The sequence below is a fragment of the Ovis canadensis genome, chromosome 1 (genome assembly GCF_042477335.2).
Source record: "Ovis canadensis isolate MfBH-ARS-UI-01 breed Bighorn chromosome 1, ARS-UI_OviCan_v2, whole genome shotgun sequence".
Lineage (NCBI taxonomy): Eukaryota > Metazoa > Chordata > Mammalia > Artiodactyla > Bovidae > Ovis > Ovis canadensis.
The window spans coordinates 9235216-9262967 of NC_091245.1; the positions used below are offsets into that span (position 1 = coordinate 9235216).

The 27752-nt window shown below is 48.5% G+C and overlaps 1 protein-coding gene across 1 annotated transcript in view; it reads right to left on the reverse strand.

Moving 5' to 3' along the window:
- The window catches only part of CSMD2 (CUB and Sushi multiple domains 2), a 682283-nt gene that overhangs the window by 148722 nt on the left and 505809 nt on the right, over positions 1-27752 (reverse strand). The window contains exons 26-28 of the mRNA XM_069545242.1: positions 12326-12528; positions 6715-6906; positions 1093-1231 (exon numbers count right to left, since the gene is read on the reverse strand). Coding sequence (XP_069401343.1) covers positions 1093-1231; positions 6715-6906; positions 12326-12528 — 534 coding nt within the window. The remainder of the gene's footprint in view (positions 1-1092; positions 1232-6714; positions 6907-12325; positions 12529-27752) is intronic.

The following is a 27752-nucleotide window of genomic DNA, read 5'->3' on the forward strand; positions in this document are numbered from 1 at the left end:
CCCGCAGCCCACAAGAGAGTCTGCATGGACGGCAGACTGGAGTCTCCAGTTTACAAGAGGTGAGTGAAGTGTTGGAGTGGACGAGCTTGTCCAGGGAGGAGGTGTGGCAGGCAGACAGAGGGGCCTGTGACAGAGCCTGGCCCAGGGCGAGGGGCATGAGAAATAATCCAGAAACTCGCAGAAGAAGCTGGAGAGCCAGAGGGGGTAAGTCCACAAAGCCAAGGGCAAAAGCAGGAGAAGGATGCAGGGAGTGATAAAGAGATGTGGTTGGACGAGGGTGGAAAGTGCAGCTTGGTCTGGCAGCCAAGAGCCAGGAGTTGCCAGTGGGAGCAGGGAGTCAGAAACCGGATGTCAGCGATTTGAGAGTGAACAAGAGGCGAGGAGAGGAGAGGAAAGCAGAGACAATTCTTGTGAAGAGTTTGCTTCTAAAAGAAACCAAGGAGATAGTGTTGGAGCTTGGCGGGGGAGTGGCTAAGAGATTCCTGGGCTGTTCCTAAACTGGGGAGGGTGGTAGAAGAAGCTGGTGAGAGCAGAGGGGGAGAATTCAGAAGAGCAGAGGCAAAACGACCCATTTCTGCATCTTGGCATCTTCAGAGGTTAAAAAAAAAAAAGAGAGAGAAATCAAGAATAATAGCTACTTTATAAATTATCATAAGGATTAAATAGGGCTTCCCAGCTGGCTCAGTGGTAAAGAATCTGCCTGTAATGCAGGAGACGTGGATTCGATCTCTGGGTTGGGAAGATCCCCCGGAGGAGGAAGTGGTAACCCCCTCCAGCATTCTTGCCTGGGAAATCCCATGGACAGAGGAGCCTGGCCGACTGCAGTCCTAAGGGTTGCAAAGAGTCAGACACGACTGAGTGGCTGAGCACAAGGATCGTATACGAGAATACTAGGTATGAAGCCACAGCGCACAGTGCCGGGCACACAGGAGATGTTCAGGGAATGCTGGTGTCTCTCCTCTTCTGGACCCCTTCACCTCCCCTGGAATGGAGTCCTGTTCACAGAGGCCCGATGTACGCTCATCTGGACCCAGGTCTGCACCCCGACCTACACTGAGCCCTCCGTTTCCCACCTGGGGGAAAGGTACATACATGTTAAATACCAGGGCGATGACATAGTCTGGAGAGACGGTCACCTTCCAGTCACACTCCTTGCCCGGCGGGTAGGGTTCCGGGTAATTTGGTGATAGGATGACTCCTGATGGTCCTGTCAGGTCTCCCCCGCAGGGAGCTGAGGAGAGAGGAAGACAAGGGTGAGGCTGTCCCTGGCACCTGGTCACCTTTCCACCAGCGCTGGAAGAGAGGGACTGTGTCTGATCGGCCTGTTAGAACTTGGTTCCGGGGGCTCAGGGGAGGGTGGCGTGCCATGGGGGTGAGGTCTCACGTTAAAGTGATGGAGCCGTTTGGAACTGGAGAAAGGAGGGGCTCGCACAACATTGTCAGAGCACTAAACGCCACCGAGATGTCCTTTTTTAATGGTTAATTCTATGTTATAGGGATTTCACCTCGCTAAGCTATTAAACAACAACATCAAAATACCTGGCTCTGCCACTTCCTGGCTGTGTGACCTCAGGGAGTTTATCTAACCTCTCTAGACCTCAGTGTTCCTCCTCTTTCGCAGAGGTAACACCTCTTTCATGGAGCGGTTGTAAAGATTTGGGAGGTGTCTGTGCAGGCACGTGGCATACTGGACCTCGTCCATGTATGAAGCCATTACTAGGCTTTCAGACATATGAAATACTCGGTCTCCTTTCAAGGCGGCAGATTCCACTTCCGGTTGAGCTTTATGGGTTATTTACCACTAATCCCAGTGCACTTGGTGTCAGGAGGAGCAGAAAACAACCATGTGTGTCTGCCAAGGGTGCCTGGGCACCTATGCTGCCAGCGCTCTTGGCACCTGCGTGGGGCTGCAGATACCTTCTAATTTTCTCAGCGGCCTTTGTCCAAGAGAGCATGTGCTCCTCCGTTGTATGGAAATATTACAAATCCCCAATTAGTCCACTGTGGTCCCCCTCCCCTGAGATGACAGGCCTTTCCAGCAGGTGGGGGAGGTGGGTGGGAAGGTGGCCGGGAATATAGCAAGCTGCTCATCCGGAGCCCTTGCGGGGGGCAAGTCCCAGATCCTGAATCTGGTTCTCCCCCAAAGGGCTGGGTTATTGGACCATAGCACGAGGCTCTGATAAAGTGAAGGTTGGGAGGTTGTATGGGGATGTTAACAGGAAAAGACGGCTGAGACTGCAGACATGGCTTGGTCTGAAAACCTCAGGGTACCACAAGGTTGGCGGTAGAGTAGGCAAGCAGTGAGCCTGCAGAAGGGCCAGGGCAGGATGTGGAGGTGGGAACTGAGGGTACATCCAGGACTGGACTTCAGAGCAGCCATTTGCTTGTCCCAGAACTAAGCTTTGCTGCCTCAGTGTAGCTTTTAAGAGGGGTGAGCCTAAAGGGCTGGATCAATCCCCAACGGGGTCTCTTTAAAAAATGGTAGGTCTTCAGATGAGGCCATTAAAGCCCTAATGTGGCTGAACAGAAAACCTGAGGGGTCATGAGTAGTGTGGGCTTTTTCTTGTGGGAAGTATTTCTCAAGTCCCAACTTGAGTACCAGACACACTCCAGCGGACACCTGTGGAAACACATTGGTACTGCCAGGAAGAGCAGAAAACTCTGCTCGGGGCAGTGGTCCCAGCTCCTGGGGCATCTTCCCAGTGCTCCCTCCGCTCGGGCAAGGGCTACCAGGCTCCACCGTCCTTCACAGCCCAGAGGTTCCTTCCCGTAAGTTTGCACAGATGAGGTGAATCTGCGTATTTCAAAACTGCTCCCCCTATTTTTCCACCAACCCCCCAAATGCTCTCAGTCTATTTGGGTTTGAGGCCTTGCTCTGCCCCAGCTCCCTGCGTGATGGCGCCCCAATATCAGGCAGTCAGGCATCTGCTTCCCACCCAGGACCCCGGCGTGGGCCTTGTCGCTCTTGGCCAGTTGTTCTCAAGGCTGTGGCTGGACTCCTGGGATGCCGCACCTGCAGGGTGGTCGGGTCCTGCCACTCGGGTGGGGCTGGTTGAGGGGCACAAAGTCCCCCTTCCCCTTCTGCTGCTGCTGCTGCTGCTGCTAAGTCGCTTCAGTAGTGTCCGACTCTGTGCAACCCCAGAGACGGCAGCCCACCAGGCTCCCCCGTCCCTGGGATTCTCTAGGCAAGAAAGCTGGAGTGGGTTGCCATTTCCTTCTCCAATGCATGAAAGTGAAAAGGGAAAGTGAAGTTGCTCAGTTGTGTCCGACTCCTAGCGACCCCATGGACTGCAGCCTACCAGGCTCCTCCATCCATGGGATTTGCCAGGCAAGAGTACTGGAGTGGGTTGCCATTGCCTTCTCCGCCTTTCCCTTCTAGGCCCAGGTATTGGCCAGGAGGACAGCTGAGCTGCTGGAGACTAAATGAAGCCTTGGCGACAAGCCAGGGGCACCCCATCCTGTCGAGTCGGTACTCAGGGCTGGGCTTGGGATGCCAAGCTGGACCCAGGAGCCAGGTCTCCCTTCCAACCCTGGGCACGGCCTCACTCTGGCCCTGTCCACTTCCCACTATGAGTTAGAGACAGAAGACAGGCTCTGCCCTCAGATCCAGGCTTGATCTTGTGAACCACCATGGCCAGGTGTGAGTCGGGGAGACAGGCACTGGTCACTCCAGGTGGCTGAAAAGTGGGCCAGCTGCATCGAGGGGTGAGAGCTGTGGAAAAGACCATTGACCTTGACATTATACAGTCCTGGGTTCAAATTTTGACCTGGCCTCCTCCGAGTTGTGACTTTGGGCAAAGCTATCCCACCTCCCTGAGCTCGTGTTTTCTTATCTATACAATAAAATTTAAAGAATAATGTCTATAAAGGCCTCTGACATACACAGTGTTTACTATGAACCAGGCATGGCTCTAAGCGCTTTATAGCATTAGCTTATTCAATTCTCCAAACAACCCCAGGAGCTGGGTACTATTATATTCCCTGCTTTACAGGGCAGGAAACTGAGGCATAGGGAGATGGTATGATATGTCTAAGGCCACACAGCCTGTCCTCGTGAAGCTGACTTGAACCAGGCAGCTGGAATCCAGAACCCAAGCTCTAAACTCACTGCACAGTGATTTCACTCATGAAAATGTAGCCACATCCACGGAGAAGGCGATGGCACCCCACTCCAGTACTTTTGCCTGGAAAATCCCATGGATGGAGGAGCCTGGTGGGCTGTGGTCCATGGGGTCGCGAAGAGTCGGACATGACTGAGCGACTTCGCTTTCACTTTTCACTTTCATGCATTGGAGAGGGAAATGGCAACCCACTCCAGTGTTCTTGCCTGGAGAATCCTAGGGATGGGGGAGCCTGGTGGGCTGCTGTCTATGGGGTCGCACAGAGTCGGACACGACTTAAGTGACTTAGCAGCAGCAGCAGCAGCAGCCACATCCAGCCCAGCGCCTATGGTGGGGAGGATGCTCACAAACGCTTGTTACCTTCCTTTGCTTCCTCCCTATAATGAAAGGGCATGAAGGCCAGCCAGACCCATCCTGGCAGACGGCCAAGGGAGCTGGAAATGAGGAGGGGCTTGTCATTTCCAGAAGAGGCAGACGCTCATTTAGTTGCGAGGAACATTTCCCCACGCCAAGCAGAGGAGAATGGGTAATGAAAGCCAAATTAACCTCTCTGCCCTGCCGGCTACACATGCACTGCTCTCGCCGGCTCAGCTCGGGGCCTCCCCCTGCTCCAGCCGGGGCAGCCTTGTGTCAGGACCCGCTTTTCCGAAAGACAAACTGAAGGAATCCCAGCCTGAGACAAGGCTGAATTTGGACGGCACCTCAGAGGTCGTCTGACCCCCTCATCCCCCTCGCCTCATTAGAATTCCCTCCACCAGATGGAAGTCTGGTTCGGGAAAGGGAAGGGAGTCCAAAAAACATGAAAGAAGGGAACAAAGAAGGGAAGGAAGGAGAGCGGAAGGAAGAAGGAGGAAGAGAGGGCGGAAGGAGAGAAGTGACTATTTCTTGAGGTCAGGGTTAGTGCTGCCCCACCCACAACGCCACGAGGGAAGTGTGTTTACCTTCACTTTACAGATGAGGAGACCGAGGGTCAGAGAGTTGAAGCAATTTCCCCGCAGCCACTGAACTAGTGAACAGCAAAGCCCCGAACCCCCCCGACCTGTCTTCTTCAATATCCTCTGCTCTCTCGCGGTGGATCGCAGCTGCGGTTGACAAGCGAGCGGGCTCTGAAACCCAGGCCTCGCCTTCCTGTCCACAGCACTTGCACTGAGCTCCTGCCACACACACCCATGTGAGTCCTCGCTGCCACCGAGGGTCAGCACCCAGTGCTCGCCATCAACGCCAGGCCGCAGGGCACGGCCGGCAAAGGCCAGTCCTCAGCTGCCTGGACAGCACCTCCCACTGAGGCTGCATGCAAAGAGGGGGCTGGGCATCACTGGGGTGGGCACTGCTGGGGAGCATCTCAGGAAGTCCCTGGAAACCACTCTGGGGTGGGCGTCAGCAGCGTGAAAGGCGTCGCGTTCAGACTGATGTGGGGGTGACTCTTGGCACTGCCGTATCCTGGCTCTGATTTGAGATAAGATATTCAAAGTTCCCAAGTTTCAGTTTCCTCTACTGTAAGATGAGGGGATGGTGCTCACTACAGAGAGCTGCAGGGAATGCTAAGTGAGGTTGGTGAGGAAACGTCCAGTATGGGGCTGCATGCAGGAAGGAGCCCACGACTCCTGGTCTCACCTACCATCCATTGGCGACACAGTACAGAGCTACACTCTGTGTTTTGCCTGAGGAAAAGAGCCATGTGGCCCTGGAATGTCTGTTTCTATAGATTTCTCTTTCTTTCCTGTCCTCCTCTCCTTTCAAGTTCCTTCCTCCTCCCAGCCTTCAGGAGCCAGAGAGCAGGACTGATTACTCAGGCCCCAACCTGCACGAGCTACGTGACCTTGGACACACTGCAGACCCTCCACTTCTTCATCTGTCGAGTAAGGAAATCTAAGGGTTAAGGACAGAGCTGGAGAAACAAAAGCCAGGTAAGCAATCATTTCCTTGTGAAGAAGAGCAAAGGTCTTCCCTTTACATCCAGGCCTGTGAGTGCCCTCCCAGTGCTTCAGGTAATAGAAGGGTCATTTCAGAACCTGGGGACCCTTGTTACCCGAGGTGACTCATGGTCCTCCTCCCAGTCTATATGGATTGGGCCAGGAGAAAAGGGACAAACAGAAAATTTGGGGACCATTTTGAAGTGGAAAGAATTTGTAGTGTGTAGAGTGTGAGTGAGGCTTCCCACGTAGTGCTAGTGGTAAAGAACTCGCCTGTAAATGCAAGAGACATAAAGTTTGATCCCTGGGTGGTAAAGATCTCCTGGAGGAGGGCACGGCAACCCATTCCAACATTCTTGCCTGGAGAATGCCATGGGCAGAGAAGCCTGGCAGGCTGCAGTCCATAAGGTCACAAAGAGTTAGATACGACTGAAGTGACTTAGCGCACACAGAACACGCACAGACACAGGGTGTGAGTGTATGACTGTGAGTGTGTGTGTGTGTGTGTGTCTGTACATATGCAGGCAAAGCAGAGTAAATGTGGAGGCTTCTGCAACTTTTAGCTATTCTGACTCTCCTGGACAGACTCCAAATGCAGCTGCCACTTGAGGGGCTGGGAGACCTGGAGGATACAAGTGGTGGGACCAGAAAGCGGGGGTCACACTGCAGTTGCTCCCTACCGATGCAGGTTGGCGGGCTGGGCTGCCAGAAGAATCTGTTCTCGATCTTCACGCAGCTGATCTCCGCGCTTCCCTGCAGCGCGTAGCCAGGGTCACACTGGAACACCGTGGAGTCGCCGGCTTCCCAACTGTCGCCGCTGCGGCTCCCATTCTGGGGGACCCCAGGGTCGTTGCAGGATGTTGCTGTGGACACTGGGAGAAGAAAACAGAGGAGAAAGTTGCCTAGGTGTCTGCCAGACAGCGAGGCTCCCAGCTCACCATGCTCACTGATGCCACATTTCCATCGCCAAGGTCTCTGCCAGAATTTCCATCGCCTCCTGCCAGTATCAGCAGCTGCAGCAGCAATGCCACCACCTCTGTTCTCACGCCCGTTCCTGCCACCTCCACCACTGCTCCTGCCCGTCACCTGTTCTACCCGTAACTTCACCATCACTATCATCCGTCTGTCATGAGACACTATGCTACGAGTTAAGCGTGACTGCCCTGCTACGGCAGTAGAACTGAGTTCAGTTTGATTTAACGACACAAGCCTTGTTACAGGGAGCTTTCCAATTCTGCAAAATGTCGCTAACATGGTCCGTATGAGGGAGTGACAAGGTAATTAAGAGTAAACTCTAATAATGCAATCAGAAAGGTCTGCAAGGGAGTTTGGGAGTTGGCCTGCCTGCACGCTGAGTCATGGTTGAGAAGATGCTGGAGTTACTAAGGTCAGACGAAGGTCATATTCTCCCTTGCATGGCAACCAACCCACCACTCATCAGACTGAAACAGAGAGAAATCTGGTGTTTACAGCAAGTGGCATGGTAGAGTTCAAAATAAACATTACTAGCTGGAATGTTTTAAAAATTCAATAGACCTAGGAATCTGGGAGATATTTGTAGCCTAATATCAGACAGCATAATATAGAGAAGCCCGTTTATTTTAAACGCAAACATCAAATAAATGATGGAAAGGAGGAGCAAATGAATAAAAGCATGACTGAAGGGATAAATGGACAAAATGCAGGTGAGAAAACACAGCAAAGGAAAGGGTATGAGACGAAGCCCAGAGAGAGGGTTCTGGGGCAGCTGCATCAGCCCCTGCTCCTCCAGGGTCCCCGCCTGTGTCCCAATGCATAGCCTGTGCTCGGCAGGCCCTGGGAATAGGGGACTCTGGGGCACGCAGGATCAATACAGTCATTGGCTTGGAGGTCATTTTTTCTCAGAAATTCTGGGAAAAATAACTTTTACATGAAAACAAACGAATTTATTATGGAATAAAATGTAAAATTCACAGTAGTTCTTTTTTCAAAGAAGATTTTAAAAATGTGGACCATTTTTTAAAGCCTTTATTGAATTTGTCACAATGCCGCTTCTGTTTTATGCTTTTTGGCCATGAAGCATGTGGGGTTTTAGCTCCTGGATCAGGGATCAAACCCACACCCCCTCTATTGGTAGGCAAAGTCTGAACTAACCACTGGGTCACCAGGGTAGTTCCCACATTAATTGTTAAGCAAACCAGGAGGCCTTAGAGAGAGTTTATGCTTTCTACATCCTCCAGATCTCCTGGGATATGCATCCACTCTCTTCTGTTACTCGGTGCAAAAGCCCAGGGCAACTGTACACACTGATATCATTAATTATAAGGTCTAGGATTGCATGGGAAGGTCCTGGAGTTGGAGTGTCTGACAGTACACAAAAAACTGAGGCCCACAGCCAAATCTGGCTGTGTGCCTGTTCTTACAAACAAAGTTTTACTGAAACACAGGGGTGCTCACTTGTAAACATGTTGTTTATGGCTGGTTTCATGCTCTGATGCCAGAGTTGAGTTGTTATGACAAAGATCACGTGGTCCACAAAGCCTGAAACATGTACCACCTGGACTTATACAGAAAAAGCTTGCCGACTCCTGGTTTACAGTACCTTAAAGTCTCCTCTTTCAAAAGCACATATTAAAACCTGTCCTTTTCTTTGATCCAGCTTTAATCATTAACACCCTCAATGATCTGCTATCGCTGTGTTTCAGCCACAGTTGTAAAATCTCCCTCCAGCACAGCCAGCTCAGTGCTCTCTCTCTCTCCGACATCCCCGCCCCCAGGGCCTTTGCACCTGCTGCCCCTTCTGCCTGGAACGCTCTTGCCATAGATTTTTCTATGCCAGCTCTGTCTTGTCATTCAGTTTTCAGCTCCAATATCCTCTCCTCAGACAGGCTTCTTTGATCACCTTCTTCTGGGCTTACCCTTTAACCCCTTTCCATCAAATTTGTCATATTACCATGCTGTGTTCCCTTCATAGCACAACCTGTAATCATCTTGCTAGTTCACATGTTTTCCTCTTTATTGTAGCTCATTGTGCATTACGATGGGAACAGAGACCTTGGCTGTTTTGCTTCTAGCTGTATCTCCAGGGCCTAGAGTGGTACCCGGCACACAGTGGTGTTCAGTAAATATTTCTTGGGTGAATAAATAAATGAACAAACCATCACCATCAGACACTTACTGAATTTATTTATAAAGCCAAACAAGAACCAATCTTCTCCCTTCCCAATTAAAAACAGACTTAGCTTTCAACTCCAGCTTTACAGCATATACATGTAAATGATTCTCTGGAAGAAAAATAGCTCACTGTTCTGATCATACAGGGGAGGCAATGGAGTGCGATGATTAAGGGCCTACGTTTCAGAATCAGACACAGGGAGTTTGACCCAGGCTCTTCTACTTATTAACTCTAGATGACTTTGTATGAGAAACCTCTCTGGTCCCCACAGCCCACATCTGCAACAACATGGATTAATGATGATGCCCGTGCTTTATGGGTTTTGTGAAAATTATAAGAGATAATGTCGCAGAGAGTTTAGGGTGGTGCTGGCTCTATAGGTGGCCATGATTATGCGTGCCTCTCCTTCAGGGCTCCCTCTCACCTTTTCTTCATTTTCACTTTCTCCCTTTAATGCTCCTGAATGTGAGCTGCTCAGCAAAGCCCCCAGGGAGAGGCTGGATCCATGTGGTGCAGACAGGATGTTAGATGTTACACAGTCGTGTTTACTCAATAAAGCCAAGCCTGCACTAATCATCCCTGGCATTTCTGTACAATCCCCTGTCAAACACACACGATAACGTTAACGTGGGGTTAGCCGTTCCCTCTTCCCTAGAGCAGTGCTGGTATTTGCTAAGTGATGACAGCTACAGGGAAGGTGACCTTTCCCAAACCTCGGGTATACCAGCAAGCCAGGCCAGGTTGGCATGGCCTTGCTGGAGCCTAGACCAGGTAGTTCTGCCCACTCCTCTCTTTGTGGACCTAAGTGATACTCAAGGTGACTTGCCTGTGTTAAGAGAAAGCCATCCATTGTTCATGTCTTCATGTACCCAGTGGTCCATTGAGTAGTGAGTGGGCTCCTGCTGCAGGAGTCTGATGAGGGGCACAAGGCGGCCCCCACCCCCTAAGAGCTTCCTGTGGGCTGGCAAGTAGGTGGCCAGGTCCCCAGCAAGGCCGAGTGCCTAGAATTGGCAATGTGCTGAAGAAATAGAAGTGCTGGGGGTCCAGGAGTGACAGCAATCTATTCTGAATGGGGAGCTCAGGAAGAAGCGGCATCTGAGATGAACCATGAAGGAGGAAGAGAGCGTCTATGAGCTGAGCAGTGCGTGAGAAAGTAGCTGGAACTGCTGGGTGAAGGCATGGCTCACGGCGCCCAGGGACTCCAGCCCACGTGGCAAGCCTGAAGACACGCTGGAGGTCAGATATCGCAAATCCGTGGGGGAAATCTGCCAGTACAGTGATGGGCCTTTTGTAAAACCATACCCATCAGCTTCAACACAGAGAAAATACATATCTGGCTTAATTATTCCTAATTCTCCTTTCCCCAGTGAATGGACTGAGCTGTCTCTTTAGCATTCCACTTGCCTTGCTACTGGGAGAGCTTTCTATGGCGTATGCCAGCAATCTCCAAAAGTTTGTTTCATGAAATGCTAGTCTTTTGAGATAGCCTTAGAAAAAGTCGCGCACGATTAAATATGTTTGAGAACTGTGGCCTGCCCGACACCTTCAGAGTTCATCTGCATTAGCAGAACAGATGTTCTCAGAGGCTCCAAATTACAGATAATCTCTTTAGGTCTGCCTCAACCTAAGCACCTTCCTGACATAATTTGATCAGGCAGACTTCCTTTTTCTGCAATACCAATGAACTGTCCATGGGCCTCATGGGGACAGATGTCGGGAAATGCTTATCTAAAACGACTCTTGTGGCCCCACAGTGGGACTCTAATCTTAGGTCAGTTTGGTGTTACTGGGTGATCACCAGGGGCCCTCCTCTCCCTGGATAAGTGGGTGCTGGCTTTCCAGTAAGAAGACTCCCAGTGAATCCCACAAGGAGCTATTTCTCATGAGGCTGGCAGCCGGCATGAATGTTCAGTGGGCAAATTACTGAGTACATAGAAACCTGGTCCTGGAGACCCTCATGTGTTCCAGCCCCCCACCCCACACTGCTAAATGCTGGTCTCCACGGGGAAGACAGATGCCTAAAAGAGCTGGAAATAGGCTCTGAAATGCCATTACAGTCTTACTGGTGCTAGAGAAATGCCCAACCACCCTTAGCTGATCTACCTACCAGGTGAGAAAGTGGAGGCAAAGCCACGGCCCAGGTGCCACACAGCCTTGCTCTGGCCATCACCATGGAAACCACCCCCTCACACCCACCGTGGAGTAAGGAGATGGTAATGAGACAGCTGCTGTATACTAAACATAAGTGTAGACACAGGCGGAGTCACCCGTGCAGGCAGGTGAGTGATGGAAGAGGCGCTTCAGAGGATACGAGATGATGCATCGCAGGAGAGGCAGGACCAGCACAGACGCGAGCTCTTATCGGGACTCGGATGTCTGAGCACTGCCCATTTTTGGTAGCTGTCTGTGATGCTCCTCCATCCTTGGCTACCACAGTACATAAGTAATTGAATTTAGATTACTCGTATTTGGCTCCCAGTCCCTGCTGAGACCTGCACTAAACTAAGAATCAGAGAGTGGGGTGTGTCAGGTCAGTTCTTCCGTGACTGCGCCCCAACCACTGTCAGCTTGTTCCTGCCCTGCCTCCCTCCACACACTCCAGGTTTCAGCCAAGGACAACCCTCGACATCTGGAGCCCATAATCCTGCCTCTGCTCCTCTCCACATGCCCTTCACACCCAAGATGCCCTTTTCTCTCTTACTCATCTGATAAGGACCCAGGAATCCTGCAAGTCCAACTCCACGGCAACTCTACACCCATGTCATAACTGACCACACTCTCCTTGAAATACTGTCTATTCTTCCGTAACTTTTACTCATCATTTGGGCCAGAGCTTGAGCATCGCCTTTCCTGGAACAGCTTCCTTGATGTTCCAAGGTGACCACCGTAGTTCACACTTCTCTCTCCACATACTCGTCGATTGGCATGTCAGTGTCTATTTGCCTGCCTGTCTTCCCTTTAGAGTAAGCTTGGCATGGGTGTTAGTACCAGCAATGCCCATAAACCAGGCACAGAGCAGATGCTCAACAAACTTCTTTACCCGAGCGGAGAGATGGTGGAAAGAGGGGACCCGAGGGAGGGGGACGGGGAGCCGAGGCAGGACTGATGGAGGCAGGTGGTGGAAGGTGGGCACAGACCTGAGAACTGAATGGCGAAACCCTGCTTGCTGGTGAAGAAGTCGGTGCTGAACTGCAAAACGACGGAGTTGAAGGTGCTCTGCAGGTCCTTGGGCAGGGCCGGGCCACTGAGCTCCTTCAGCAGGACCCCACTCTCCACCGGCCCATCCCAGATGCGCAGAACGTCGTGGACCTCCTCCGTGTCGAACACCAGGAAGTGGAGCCTGCATGGAGAGAAGAGGCAGGTGGTCACGCAGGGCTCAGCCCCTTCTTTTTAGTGGTTTCCGGTCAGGGCAAGTCATACACCGAAGAAAGACTTGCAGGAAGGAACAGGAAGCGGTGTCCGGCAGTTATGCTCTCAGCTTCCATCTAGACTGCTCTGCCCACTGGGGGTCACTAGAAACGGGGACAAGAACGAGGGAGGCTAGATTTTGTGCATCTGGTTTCTTATTATGGAGCCTCCTGTTTCCATCTCCTCAACTCTACACAGCAGTCCCCAGACCTCACTCCTGAGTCTAGTCTGGAAAGGGATGCTGAGAAGGCAAAGTCAGGGAAAAAACAAATACTCAGTCAAAATCCCAGCAGGTTATCTGTGGATATTGACAAACTGACTCTAAAGTTTATATGGGGAGGCAAAAGGCCTGGGAGAGCCAACACAGTATTGAAGAACAGGTCTGGGGAACTGACACTCCCAGACGTCAAGACTTGTCAGCGAGCTGCATTAATCAAGACAGTGTGATGTCAGTGACATACAGACAAATAGATCAAAAGCCCAGAAATAGACCCATATTAATGTAGTCAACTGATCCTTAACAAAGGAGCGAAGGCAATACAATGGAGCAGAGAGCGTCTTTTCAACAAATGGTGCTGGAACTATTGGACATCCACGTGTAGAAATAAATCTACACACAGACTTTATACCCTCCACAAAAATGAACTCAAATAGATCCCAGACCTAAATGTAAATGTAAAACTATAAAACTCGGAGAAGATCACATAGGAGAAAACTCAGATGACCTCGATTAAAATGATATAATATTAGATACAACACCAAAGACAAGGTCCATGAAGAAAGCAGGTGATAGGGTAGACTTCATTAAAATTAAACATTGCTGTTCTGCAAAAGATAACAAGCTGCCAAAATCCAAGGATGTTCAAGTTCTTCATACAGAATGGCCTAGTATTTGCATAGCACATCCTCCTGTGTGCTTTGAAAACTTTTAGATTACTTGCAATACTTAATACAATGTAAATGCCGTGTAAATAGTTGCCTGTGCAGGGCAAATTCAAGTTTGCATTTTGGAACTTTCTGGATTTTATTTTTTGTTCTTTTTTTTTTTTTACCATATTTTCCATTTGAGGTTGGTTGAATCTGTGGATCTTGAATATGTAGATATGGAGAGTCAAATGTATAAAACTTAACAGTAAGAAAACAAACAATATGATTAAAAATGGGCTAAACCTTACCAGATACCTCACCGAAAAAGATATATGAATAAAAATGGCAAATAAGCACATGAAAAGATGTTCTACATCACAGGTCATTGAAAAATGCAAATGAAGACAGAAGCAGTAAGACACCACTACACACCTATTAGAATGTCTAGAATCCAGAACACTGACAGACACTGATGAGGCTGTGGGGCAATGGGGACTCTCATCATTGCTGGTGGCAAGACAAAATGGTACAGCTTCTTGGGAAGATAGTTCAGCAGTTTCTTACAAAACTAAGCATACTCTTGCCGTATGATCTCTGGATTGCATTGTGCCCCTCAGTATTTACCCAAAGGAGTTGAAAATTGATTTCTACACAAAACCATGCACACTGTTGTTGGAGCAGCTTTATTCATAACTGCCAAAACCTGGAAGCAACCAGGACGTCCTTCAGTAGGTGAATGGGTAAATAAACTATGGCGATCCAGACAACAGCATAGTTTTCAGCCCTAAAAAGATATGAGCTATGAATCCATGAAAAGACATAGAGGAACCTTAAATGCATATTACTAAGTGAAAGAAGCCATTCTGAAAGGGCTACATATTGTATGATTCCAAATATAGAATACTCTGAAAAAGGCAAAACTATGGAAATAGCAAAAAGATCAGGGACTGCCGGAGGCTAGGTCAGGGAGAGGGGAAGAACTGGTGAGCACAGAGAATTTTTAGAGCAGTGGAAATACTCTTATGATACTATAATAGTGGATACATGTCATTACACATGTGTTCAAATGTTTAGAATAATGGGTATGAAGAGTGACCCCTAATGTCAGCGATGGACTTTGGGTGATAATAATGTGCCAGTGTAGGCTCATCAGTTGTAACAAATGCGCCGCTCTGATGGGGGATACTGATAACGGGAGAAGCTGTGCATGTGTGTGGCAGAGGGTCAGTGGGGAATCTCTGTATCTTCCTCTCAGTTTTTCTGTGAACCTCTGCATGCTCTGTTGCTCGGTCGTGTCTGACTCTCTGCGGCCCCATGGACTGCAGCCTACTAAGCTCTTCTGTCCGTGGGATTCTCTGAGCAAGAATACTGGAGTAAGTGCCACTTCCTTCTCCATGGGATCTTCCCATCCCAGAGGTTGAACTCTCATCCCCTGTGGCTCTTGCATTGGCAGGGAGATTCTTTACCACTCAAGCCGCCTGGAAGCCTAAACCTGCTCTAAAAATCTAAGTCTTAAAAAAAAGTGTGTGGTGGGGAGCAAAGGTCATAGGTAACGTTAGCACCTTTGGGAAGCTGGTCCAGATGCAGTGGGGGCAAGGGTGAGCCTACATCTTTGTATCCCAGAGTAAAACTTGGATACCAGCCTGTCTCTCTGTTTCTCTCTCCTAATCATTTTTTTTTAATTTGAAATAATTTTAGACTTACAAAAAAGTTGCAAAGATAACAGAATTCTTACAGACCCCTCACCAGCTCTGCCACTGTTAACATCTTACATTTCCCTGTGTACATTGTCACAACTAAGAAACCAACACAGGTACGTTACTGTGATCGCAACTCCAGGCTCGATCTGGACTTCAGCACTGGCACTGATGTCCTTCTGTTCCAGGATCCAATCCATTCATCACTGTTGGCGGTTTGGCTGCGAAGTTGCGTCTGACTCTTGCGACCCAGGGACTGCAGCCTGCCAGGCTCCTCTGTCCATGGGATTTCCCGGGCAAGAACACTGGAGTGGGTTGCTATTTCCTTTTCCAGAGGATCTTCCCAACCCAGGGATTGAACCTGGGTCTCTGCATTTGCTTATGGATTCTTTACCGCCGAGTCACCACAGATTCTCTCCACTTATCACTATATCTGTTTAAAACTGTCTTTTAAAATGATAAAAATATGACATGCTTGAGGCAGAAAAAGGCTAACAATATACAGATGTCCTGAATTTTTAAAAAGTCTCACATCAACCAATCTGTTCTCTAGAACTTTCCACGTGATTTTAGGTTTGCGGCACATTCTTCCAGATTTTTTTCAATGTGGATACATTCCCCCACCATGGGGACTATATTTTACATAGTTTCGTGTAACTTTCTTCACTTAATACTATATAATAGAGAGCTACATCTGCTTCATTTTTTTCCTATAGAAAGGTATATGGCTATATTTCACTATTTCGTATAATACTGCAAGGAACATACCCATCTTTATGCAGTGTTTAAGATTTCAGTTGGATTGTAGGAATAATTTGGGGGTGAATGGGTATATATTTAAAATTATTAATAAAAAACCTGATAAATTATTCTTTTAAGTAATTGTGTCAACTTACATTTCCACTGAACAGTGTTCATATGACTCTTCTCTCTAAACCTCCCCTTACAAACATCAGATATTACAATGTAAATATATTCTATATTAAAATACTTGCCCATCTGCTAAACTGAAATGGAATTGCACTAGAGTTTTAAATTTAGATAATTTAGTAAGGTTGCATCTCTTTGCATATAGTTATTGGTCATTTGTATATATTCACACCTCTTGTCCATCTTAATTGAGTTATTTGTTTTTATAAATTCTGTTCACACATTATAATTTCTAAATATTTATTATCCTTATATACATATATTCCTTTTTGTATATTTGTTGCTAACATTTTTTCCTAGCATCTGGTGTCCCCTTTTCCTTTAAATTTTGCTTGTGGTGTCCTTTATGGTATAGGAGTTACTCATTCTATGTAATCAAGTATGTTAATATTTTCCCTTAAGGATACTAAATGTCATGATAGGCTTGGGCAAACCCTCTTCTTCTCCCAATGATTAAAAAGCAAAACTTTAATATTTTCTCAAAAGTTGTATAGTTCAATTTTTCAGGGGTTATAGGTTCATGATTTTCCCAAATGGGCTACCTACTCAGAGTAACCTCTTCCATATTCTATCTAAATGCTCAGCTTACTTCCTTCTTAGTATTTGTTACAAACAAAGGTCTGTCTAGTCAAGGCTATGGTTTTTCCAGTGGTCATGTATGGACGTAAGAGTTGGACTGTGGAGAAAGTGAGCGCCGAAGAATTGATCCTTTTGAATTGTGGTGTTGGAGAAGACTCTTGAGAGTCCCTTGGACTGCAAGGAGGTCCAACCAGACCATCCTAAAGGAGATCAGTCCTGGGTGTTCATTGGAAGGCCTGATGCTAAAGCTGAAACTCCAATACTTTGGCCACCTCATGTGAAGAGTTGACTCATTAATGGGAAAAGACCCTGATGCTGGGAGGGGTTGGGGACAGGAGGAGAAGGGGACGACAGAGGATGAGATGGCTGGATGGCATCACCGACTTGATAGACATGAGTTTGAGTAAACTCTGGGAGTTAGTGATGGACAGTGAGGCCTGGCGTGCTGCGATTCATGAGGTCGCAAAGAGTTGGACACGACTGAGCGACTGAACTGGGCTGAACTAACCTTAGTTTGTTGATTTGTTCACCACCCCTCTTCCCAACAAGAACATGACTTTCGTGTGTGGGTCCTGTTCACCATGGTAGCCCCACTACCTGGGCTAGGTCTGACCCTTCCAAGGATGCTCACATGTACCTGAATGAAGAACACCTGTGACTGGGTATCCGGGCTAGCTCTCTCAGTGGGTTTGAAACCTGGACCATGTGGTCTGAGTCTAGACTCTTCTCCATTCCTGGGCTCCCTTCTTGGCCGAAACAGAATTCAACTTGAGGTACCTGGAGCACAGCTCCTTGGCTGACCTCAGTTTTCAGTCTCAATTTTGATAATTCTTACAAGGCAAGCTCCCCTTCATATTTCCTCCCCTGCTCAAATTTCTTAGCTAATTTCCCAGATTTACCCTTTCAAGTTTCTCCCAATCCCATGGATACTATCGTTGAAACTACACACATTTGTTGATGGATTTGGGTGAATTGCTGTCCTTACTTATTTTCCCAGCCGAGAACACTGTAGACGCCCTCACTTATTTAGGGCTTAGTTTATGTATTCTGGTCAGGCTTCACGGTTTTCCCCTTTGTACCCTTCCTCTTAAATTCATTTTTTCAGTTTTCAGCTCCATTGGGAGTAGAATCTAATTACCAGTTATGTATTTGTTGTTGGATATGTGTGTGTGTTTCTCGTGTAAGTTCCAGCAGGATTCAAGCTAGTTCTTGGATTTCCGAGATAAACCCTTTCATAGGTACAAGTGGAGCTTCCTCAGTACCAGAGCTGTGGGGATTTCTTCAATGGCCATGTTCTAGGCCCCTGGCAGGCCTCCCCTCCAAGGGCTTCTGACGGAGTGAAGACAGAGGGGCTTCTCTTCACGGTGTTTCACGGGCAACAGGTCAGCAGAATGGGGCCCCACACTTGACTGAATGGGAGAAGGAGCCCCCCAGCAGGCAGAGCAGACAAGTGTCCTCCCTGCTGTGCTGAGCTGCCCCTGGCTTCTCTGCTTCCTCCGTGGTCCGTGATGCCCTGGGAAATTGACACCACCCACCGGGGCAGACCGTGTGCTAGCCGTGTGGTACTGCTGCATGCTCTCAGGGAAGGGAGGTTCTCATGGACCAGGCATGTCAGGGGATGGAGGAGGAGATGAGGCTAGGAGTCTGGGTGACATGAAAGGGAGGGTGTCTTCTTTGGATGCAGTAACGCAAACAAGACCCAGAGGGGAGATTAAGGTGCCTGGGAAGAACGGGGACTCCCACACTGGACTTCCGGCGGGGTGAGGATGTCACGGGGACAGAGCTGGACTGAGAGGGACCCCAGGATTAGCTGGCAGAGTTTGGGTTTAATCCTTCTCTGGTTAGAGACCGACTGAGGTCCCTGAGGGTGAATAATGGAATGAATGAGTGAGTGAATTGAAGAATCAATAAATGAAGCCTCAGGGGGGCCAGATTGATGGGACGTGTGAAAGGAGAGACTATGGAGACTAAGCAGAAATGAAAGAAAATGTATTTATACTACAACCGCTGTGTCCAAGGCAGTTTCAGCTGATCCCATCTAGTCCTCACGGGTACCTTTACTTTGCAGGTAGCATCACATCCTCTTTAAAAATGAGAATACTGAGGTTCTGAGAAATTAAATAACTCACTCAAGGTCAAGGGCTGGTCAGAGAGCAAGCCAGAACCACATTCTATAATTACAGACCAGGTCAGAGCTTGGCACTTGCTCTCTTTCCCCCGACAACACCACCTGCACCTTCAGAAGGAAGAGGCTGTGCCGAAAGCCAGGCCTGGCCCCGTCGGTGATCAATAGTTTACATGTGAACCAGACATAAGGTTAAGGCGCTGATATGTAAGACCTGGAATTAAAAGTGCCAGTTCATTGCATTCAGCTTAACTGGTGTGATAATCAGACAAAGTCAAAGGCTTGGCATTGATGAGGTCAACAGAGGTGAGAGGAGGAGACCCGAGGCGGAGGAGGGGCCTGAGGTCCTTTGCAAGCAGAAGCCACGCTGCTTGGCAACGGAGAGGAGAAACTGAAGTTCCAGACCTCTTGCTGCTTTTGTTTATGTAAACACCTCCTGGATGCTGGGTGCTGGAAGATAAAGGCAAAGAGGACAGACAGGGTGTCCTCTTCTAGTTGTCTCTGGAAATAGGCAGTCCTCCCGCACACACACACAGCCCCACAGAACGGCTGATGGCACACGAAATGGAGGAAGCAGCGGAGCACCGAGTTAGAGTCATTGGGTTAGACAGGCTGGCCGGGAAGACCTCTCCAAGGAAGTGACATTTAAGGAAGAGGAAAGGCTCAAAGGGAGGCAGCCACGTGATGAGCTGGCCAGGGCAAGAGGTGGGAGGACGCTTTCAGTGGATAAAGGGCAGCATGGGCAAAGGCTCCGAAAGGGAAGCAGCTTGGAGCATCAGAGCAGCAGAAAGGCCATCGAGGCTGTCCCTGGCCCAGGAGAGGCAGGCAGAGGCCAGGTCTGCTGGGGCCTGTGGGTTGGAGAAAGTGTTAGATTTTATTCAGTGGATGAAGGAATGTCATGGAAGGATTTTAAGCGGAGGCCTTCCAAGGCCCCATTCACATTTGAAGATCACTCCTGTGGCTGAGCAAGAACAGCCTGGTAAGCGCACCATTGGATGCAGGGAAATTAGCTCAGGGGCTACTCCAGGTGCTGGTGACCTCTTTCATGATACATCCTTGAAGCTAGTCAGGGGCTTGGCCAAGCCAACCGCCTGTATTAAGACTCTTATTGAAGACATTTTTCATCCCATAGAAACCCAAGTCTAATAAAATGCTAATTAGAGGTTGTTATTGATAAGGGTACTTCTGGACCCAAGCAGACATTTGGGTTTGCCTAAGCAGTCCCCCTGCAGGTGACCATCCAGTCTCCTGGCTTCTTCCGTACTGAAAATCGTCTGGGGATCCCATGCCCACCAAGCTGTGGGAAGGTGATCCTTCATCTTGACACCTTGCCCGTTTGTGCACTTGTTTCTTTGGGCCTCAGACACAACACCCGGCACGGAAGAGGGAGGGGCGTGCACATCACGCTCTGGGCTGAGAGCTGCCAAACTGTGGAAGGCTGTGTCTTTGCCCTGGAGGCTGCCGCTGTTTATTGAAAGAGACACCCACAACATAATAATACATGCAGGAGGTGCTAAGTGCGTGGGATAAATAAAGTGCCATCGAAATAACCGGAGGAAGAAAAGAGCTGATCCTGTGCTGGAAATCTACGTGCCAAGTACTTTGTGCGTATTGTCTGACGTGCTCATGGCAAGCCTGCACGCTGGAGCCCGTTTTTTGCCGTCTTGCTGAAGCGGGAGCTAGAGTCCCCAGGGGTAAACTGGGATGACTTGCTGAGGGCCAGGGGTGCATCAAACAGCTCATAGTGTCAGAGGTGGTATTCACACCACGTCTGTCTGGTACCAAAGGCCTTTCGTTGTCTTCTCCTAATTGAGAGAGGCAAGGGAAACTTCAAGGAGGAGATGTCTTTGAAGCCGTTTTGGAGAAAGAAAAGCAAAGCACAGGGAAAGTGAGACAGGAAGATGACTGGGAGAGTGAGAGAGAACGGTGTCACAGAGGCAGACACACACAAGCTAGTAATTGGCCTTCCTGCACCCAGACGCTTCTCTGCCCTTTCAGTCCACCTTTTCGACCAGGGCCGGCTGGTTTTTCTGGACCGCGTATCTGACCAGTCATTCGCCTTTGCCTACAGAGTACAGGCAGGCTTCCTAGGGGGTAACTGCCTCCTCCCCTTCCTCTCAGTCTTCACGCATTTCTTTTCCTTCTCTGGCTCTGGGGACTTCCTGCTGCCCAGATGTTTCCAACACCTGCATGTTCCCTCACACCACCTGTAGTGGCTTGCATGGTCTCCCACCAAAAGACCTGTTCAAATGCCAATCCCCCGTCCCTGTTAATGTAACCTTATTTGGAAATAGGGTCTTTGTAAATGTCATCAACTTATGATCTGGAGTAGGATGGGACCTGAGTCCAGTGCCTGGTGCCTTTCTAAGAGAAAGGAGAGGGAGATTTAGAAACAGAGGCATCGAGGAGACGCAGGGATGACACCATGTGAAGATGGAGGCAGAGATCGGAGGGATGTGTCCACATGCCGAGGAAGGCCAAGCATCGCTGGCAGCTAACTACCAGGAGCTGGGAAGTGACACAGATCCTTTTCTAGACCTATCAGAGGCAGTGTGACCCGATGCACGCCTTGGTTTTGGACTTCTAGGCTCTAGAAGTGTTTGAAAATAAATTTCTGTTGTTGTTTAGTCTGTTACAGCAGCCCTAGTGAACTAATACACCATCTGACTAACGTGTCTTAGCAGAAACCCCACCTCCAGCCAGGGAGCTCTTCCACTGGCTTCTCCATATCCTCCCCGGGGCCCCAGTCTGGTGGGATGCTCCCTCCGTGTGCTCCTGTGTATCAGAGCCAGCCTGTCTTACTCACCTGTCTTGCTGAGTTCCTTACCTGTTGTGTTAGCGTCTCCTTCACATCTGTATCCTTAGTACCCAGGACCAGGCCTCATCTACACTAAGCTTCTGGTTTGGTTGAACTGATGAATTCAAGAATGAATGGCTCATCAGCGTTCAGAGACACCCACAGTTCAGCCAAACTCACCCACGGCCCTTGCTGTGTGTATCCCCTGATGAGGGGCAGCTTTGGTCCGGTATGCTAAGGAAGATAGTTCTTTCATTACAGGCTCCGACATCGCCCTTTACCACCCACATCCAGCCCCTGGAATCTCACAGCTATGTCTTTGGCATCCCGTCACCACCAAAGAGACAGGACCAACTGCATGGACCCTGGGCCAGAGCTGACTTTGTTTAGAACCAGGAGACACACAGAGGCTGCAGCCATGGTCTCACACTCTCCAAGTGCAGCTCTACAAGCCTTCTGACCGATACGCACACTTCCAGTCAACGGATAGCAGCTACTGGGTGCATATACATGCCGGGCACTGGTGATACAGGCAAGAACATGGCTTGTTTCTGCCCCTAAGTGTGGTGTGATAAGCACTATGGTACAGATAGGCAAAGAGAAGGCCCCTACCTCAGGCCGAGGGGTGAGGCAAGGCCCCTGGAGGAGGGAACAACTAGGCTGAGTCTTGCAAGATGAACAGGATGTGTCCAGAGAAGGGGTTGTCAAGGACTGTGACAGGAAAGGGAATGGTCAGGCAGAGAAGAGAGGCTGCTCAAGGACTTGGATGGGATGGGGAGAGGGGCACGCCCAGGACACTGCAAGTTCTCTGGGAAGACAAGAGCATGCGTGCAGGTGGGTGAGACCTGAGGCTGTGGGTTAGGACAAACCCACCCAGTGAGGAGGCAGTGTGAGCAGCACCCAGGGAAGGGGGTCCTGGAGATGCAGGGTGTTAAGGATGAACAGAGGAAGAGAAACCCATGAAGGTGACCCAGAATGAGGAGTGGAGGAGGTAGAAGGTAAACCAGAAAAAGGTACATCCCGGGGAGTCAGGAGAGGAGACAGTGTCAGGGCAGGACAATGCTGTCTGAGCTGTGAAAGAAGGCAAGGCAGGCATGGCCCCTGGGGTCCTGTAGAGAGGAGTTTCCATGGTGCTGGGGTAGGGCTGGGGGTAGGGACCTGGGAGCCCCGTTCCCACAAAGGAGGGCCTTTGGCATGCAGCCTGGGCCATCCTGAAAGCCGCCAAGTACACCAGCTCAGCTCACCAACCCCGCGGGTCTCTTTCCCATTCCCCTGGGGGCTGCCTGGAAACTGCTTGCTTTCTCTCTGGGGCTAGATCTTCATTTCCAATTGGCTGACACTCTTAACTCCAGGCTGCCAGGACTGCAGGACCAATCCCGTTCTGGGTTTTTTTTCCTATGGAGTCGCACTTTCCACCACAGTGTCCTGACAGCAGGTCCCCAGGTGAGGGGGTCCCCACCTGACCCCCACTCCCTCACCTCTGCCCACCAGTCTACCACTGAGACTCCCCCTGGGCTTTGTGGGTAAGGTTCATGACACTCAGCTTCAACCCCTGCCAGAACTTTCATCTCAAAAGCTAGGAGAGCATCGAATTGTCATTGTAGGAGGCTACTCTCCTCAGATGCTGTCTGCAGGCAAACTCGAGTCTGAACTTCAGCTCTCAGTTTCTGAAGCAAACTTGAAACAGTGGGCGTTTCTTGGGGACTTCCCACCTCCATCATTTGTATCCATCACATATTAGAAAGATGCATAAATGAGAAAAGACTAAAAAAAAAAATAATCACAGCATCTTTATGTTGATTTCACTTGCCGTCCAACTAGCCCCAGAATACAAAAAGGGTTTCGGGTGCTTTCAAGTCATCACCACTGCGTGAACTCAGTGGATGCTGTACCAAGAACAGTCATAACAGCGGGTTATCAGGGGAAAACAGCATGAGAAAGAACAGCTGCTGCAGGGGGAAGGGGGTCAGAAATCACTCCTGTCCCCAAATGAGAATGCAGCTTAAATGATCCTCAGTGACATTGGAAATTACAATAAGAAAATAATACTTGTTTTACAAAATGCCCCCCTCTGAGCTACGGCACTGCAAACCAACAATTAAACCATGATGATAATAGCAGACAATAATAATTAAAGCATTGTGCCATCCAAAGAGCAAAGGCTGAGAAGACAGACCAAAGCCCAAAGCATGCATTGGTGTCTAGAGCGAAATCAGAGGCCCTCCTTTCCTGCTGCCAGCTGGTCTTCAGCAGACACAAAGGTTCTTCTTTTGTTATTTTCCGAAGTGAAAGAACAGGGTTTAGGTCACTGAAGAAGCTGCAGTGACTGGTGTTCTGGGAGGTCAGGGCTGCGTGCAAATGCAGCACTTAAGCTACTGCCTCGTGTTTCACTCTTCCTTGCCAAGTAACCTTGGACTTGTTCTCTCGTCATCGTCACCCTGTAAATGAAGGCTCCGCGACTGCCCATCGTTAACCAGAACCTGCCCTGGAGGCGTCAGGGATTCTTTGAGGGCTGGAGCGTCTTTGTCCTTCTTGGAAGAAACGTTTTCCATGAAACGAAGTTCTGCTTTCTCAAGAGGCTCTAACAAAGTGGCTATGGAGTCAAAGACTTGGGTTCAGAGAGTTGATACTAGTACTTGAGAGTTAATTGAGTGACCTGGCAGAGCCTCAGTTTACTCCTCTGTAAAATGGCAGTAACATTATCATGAAGTACCTAGCACTGTCTGATATAAGCATAAAATCAAAAAATGGTAAAATCACCTCAAACAAATTCCAGTTTAGTTCTATTTATTTATTGGACGCCACTAAGAGAGATGCATTAAAGTCTTCTATGATTGTCAATTTCTTCCAGTTTTTCTGACAGATTTTGCTTTATGTTTTCTTGTTAGGTTAAGCGAAAGTATTAGTCGCTCAGAAGTGTCCGACTCTTTGCGATCCCATGGCCCGTAGCCCACCAGGCTCCTCTGTCTGTGGGGTTTTCCAGGCAAGAATACTGGAGTGGGTTGCCATTTCTTTCTCCATCTTATTAGGTTATTTGGTGCATAAAGATCCATGACTGTTGGCATAATTGTGGACTAAGCATTTTATCATATTTTATTCTGTGTGTGTGTATGTGTGTGTGTGTGTGCATGTGCGTGTGTCTCCTGCGTTAGCAGACAGATACTTTACCACTGAGCTACTAGGAAAGCCCTATATGTAGGCAGCCCCTGTCTGGGGTCCCCGTGTTATACAGCAACTTCTTTATTTATGCTTGTTTTCAGGCTATTCCTTTGCCTCAAATTTTACGTATTTTATATTTATTCTGTTCAGCGGCATCTTTCTCCTTTACGTAACTTGAGAATCTTTTTCTTACAACATGGAAGCTTAACTCGTGGGACCAGCTCATGGCTCCTTGCAGCTCCCTCCCTGCCCACAGGCTGGTCAGCAAACGCTCCCCATGTAACTGTAGAGGCTTCCTTTTCCTGGGTACCTTCCCCTTGGGGCCTGCCTCTGGGACACCCACACGTCAGTTTGCCCACTCCTTTGGCAGACTCTTAGCTCAGCATTTCAATCTCACACCCTGCTCTCCCCCCTGACCTTGCTTCTAGGCTGATCCTTCGATCGCTCCCCACTCTCTCCTCCCATTCCTGAGCTCCTGCAGCCTTGACCTCTCCAGGGACCGCCTCTTCTCTTCCCATCTCTCCTACCTCACATCGTGCAGTGGTCAGACGGGAGGGAATTCAGACTCATTATCAGAACTGATACGCTTGCTCTTTAAGCAGTGATGGTGTTATGTGTCCGTCGACTCATGCTTCTTCTTCCTGCTGGGCACACCTCTCTTATGATTAGGTGAGCTGGGAAATGTCTTCTGGTTAATGGGAAATGGAGGAAGAGCTGACTCTTAAACAAATTTGTTCCACTCTCTAATGCTTTTTCTTCCTTTGCTCCGTCGGCCAGATTTGAGGGTGCACTGGAGGATGGTGAGGCTGTCATGTGGAAGGAGCCTAGACCCTTGAATTACTCTGTGGAGGAGGCATCCCCGCCCACACATACCCACGGCCCTGCTCCCTGCATGGGATTGTGAAATGAGTGAAAAATGAACCCTAATTGTGTTAAAACACTGAGATCTGGGGGTTGTTTGTTACATCAACTAATTATTGGGCTTCCGTGGTGACTCAGATGGTAAAGAATCTGCCTGCAATGTGGGAGATCTGGTTCAATCCTCAGGTCTGGAAGATCCCCTGGAGAAGGGCATGGTAACCCACTCCAGTATTTTTGCCTGGAGAATTCCATGGACAGAAGACTGGTGGAGCTCAGTCCAACACTGAGATTTGCGGGTTATTTGTTACATCAGCTAACTATTACTGCTGACTAATACAGGTGTATTTCCATCATTCTATTTTACGCTTTTTGTTTATTATGTTTTCATGCTATTTCCTTTTTTCTTGGTAACATGTCTTGGTTTTCACACTTCCTTCAGAGATTTGCAAAATATACATTTTGTTTTCAATTCTACTTTAGGCATCTTTAAACATTTTCAAAATTATCCCTAAACTGGCATTTTCTCTAATTATCAAATTGAAGAAAAATAATACAACATTTAATTCTCCTTTATGTAAGACAAAAAGGCTAAAAAGACTTTACTTTCCTCTCTGATTTCCTCCACTATCAAACCACTAATAATACAAGCAGGGACTAGAGACTCAAATTAAATATCGTCTTTCATGGTCTTCAATTCTGAGTATAGTTTTTCCCTACTCATCTCTAGGCCAAAAATTACATCTGCTTTAGTTTCTCCTGCAGCTGCTGTAAGAAAGTACCATAAATGTGGTGACTTAATGGGAATCTGTTCTTTCACAGTTCTGGAGGCCAGAGGTTTGAAATCAGTACCACTATGCGGAAATAAAGGCTTCTCAGGTAGCGACAGTGGTAAAGAACCACTTGCCCATGCAGGAGATATGAGACGCAGGTTTGATTCCTGCGTTGGGAAGACCCCTGGAGTAAAGCATGGCAACCCACTCCAGTATTCTTGCCTGGAGAATCCCCATGGGCAGAGGAGCCTGGCGGGCTGCAGTCCATGGGGTCATGATCAAGCGACTTAGCACACATGCTGAGATCAAGGTGTCAGCAGGGTTGCACTCCCTCCAGTCTCTGGGGGAGAATCTGCTCTTTGCTTCTTTCAATTTCTGGTGGCTGTCAGCATTCCTTGGCCTGAGGCTGCATCATTCCAATCTCTGTGTCTGTCTGTCTTCACATCACCTTCTCCCCTGTGCATATAAAATATCCTCTGGTCCCTTCTTATAAGGATATATATGATTGCATCGAGGGCCCATCCAGATAACCCATGGTAATCTCCTCATCTCAAAACCCTTGATTTAACTACATCTTGCGCAGATCCTTTTTCTCAATGACGTAATGTTTATAGGCTCCAGGATTTAGGAACTGTTAACTTTGGCAGTCTGCTGCCTTGTCTTCACAAGTTTTTTCAACAACTAGGGTGGGCAATTTTCTGTCGCTCTTGGTCATATTATATCCTGGCTGAATCAGTGATTCCTCAAAGGCTTTGGCCTTTGATGTTACAGAGAAGAAACTTTGAGAGGGCTGGAATAGTTTTGACTGTTTGTTGTAAATGGCTGCTTTATCGGATGAGGGCTGATTGCGTGCATGCCTGTGTGGCTGTGTTTTGTCAAATGCTTGTAGCTATTTATTTTTATTTTTTTTGAAAAATAGAAGTGTTTAATTTTTCATCGAGTTGTATCTTACCCATTTTGCCTGGAACTCAGTGAGTCTTTTCGATTCACCAAGGATAAGAGGAGTTTGCTGTCATGTTGTGTTTCATTGCAACTTTCTGTTAATAGTTCCATTTGTTGATTACTCTTCATCTATGCTGCCTGGACTGTGCTCTGTCTTCAACATTCAGCAACTTTTCTTTCATTACTTCCCCACCTTCATCCATTTTCTCTGCAGTTTCAGAGAGATTCTCCAGCTTGTCGCCTATTTCAATGCCTCTATTTCTTATAAGACAAATACTGTGATTACAAATTTTAATTTTTATTGTGTATTTAGTTTCTTTTCATTCTTCACTTGTCTTTGTCACTGTCTTTCCAGCTCAGGAGCTTTCCTCCTCCATCTTGCCATTCATTTTCTGCTACTTCTCCTCCCTATTTCTGATGCTTAAACAA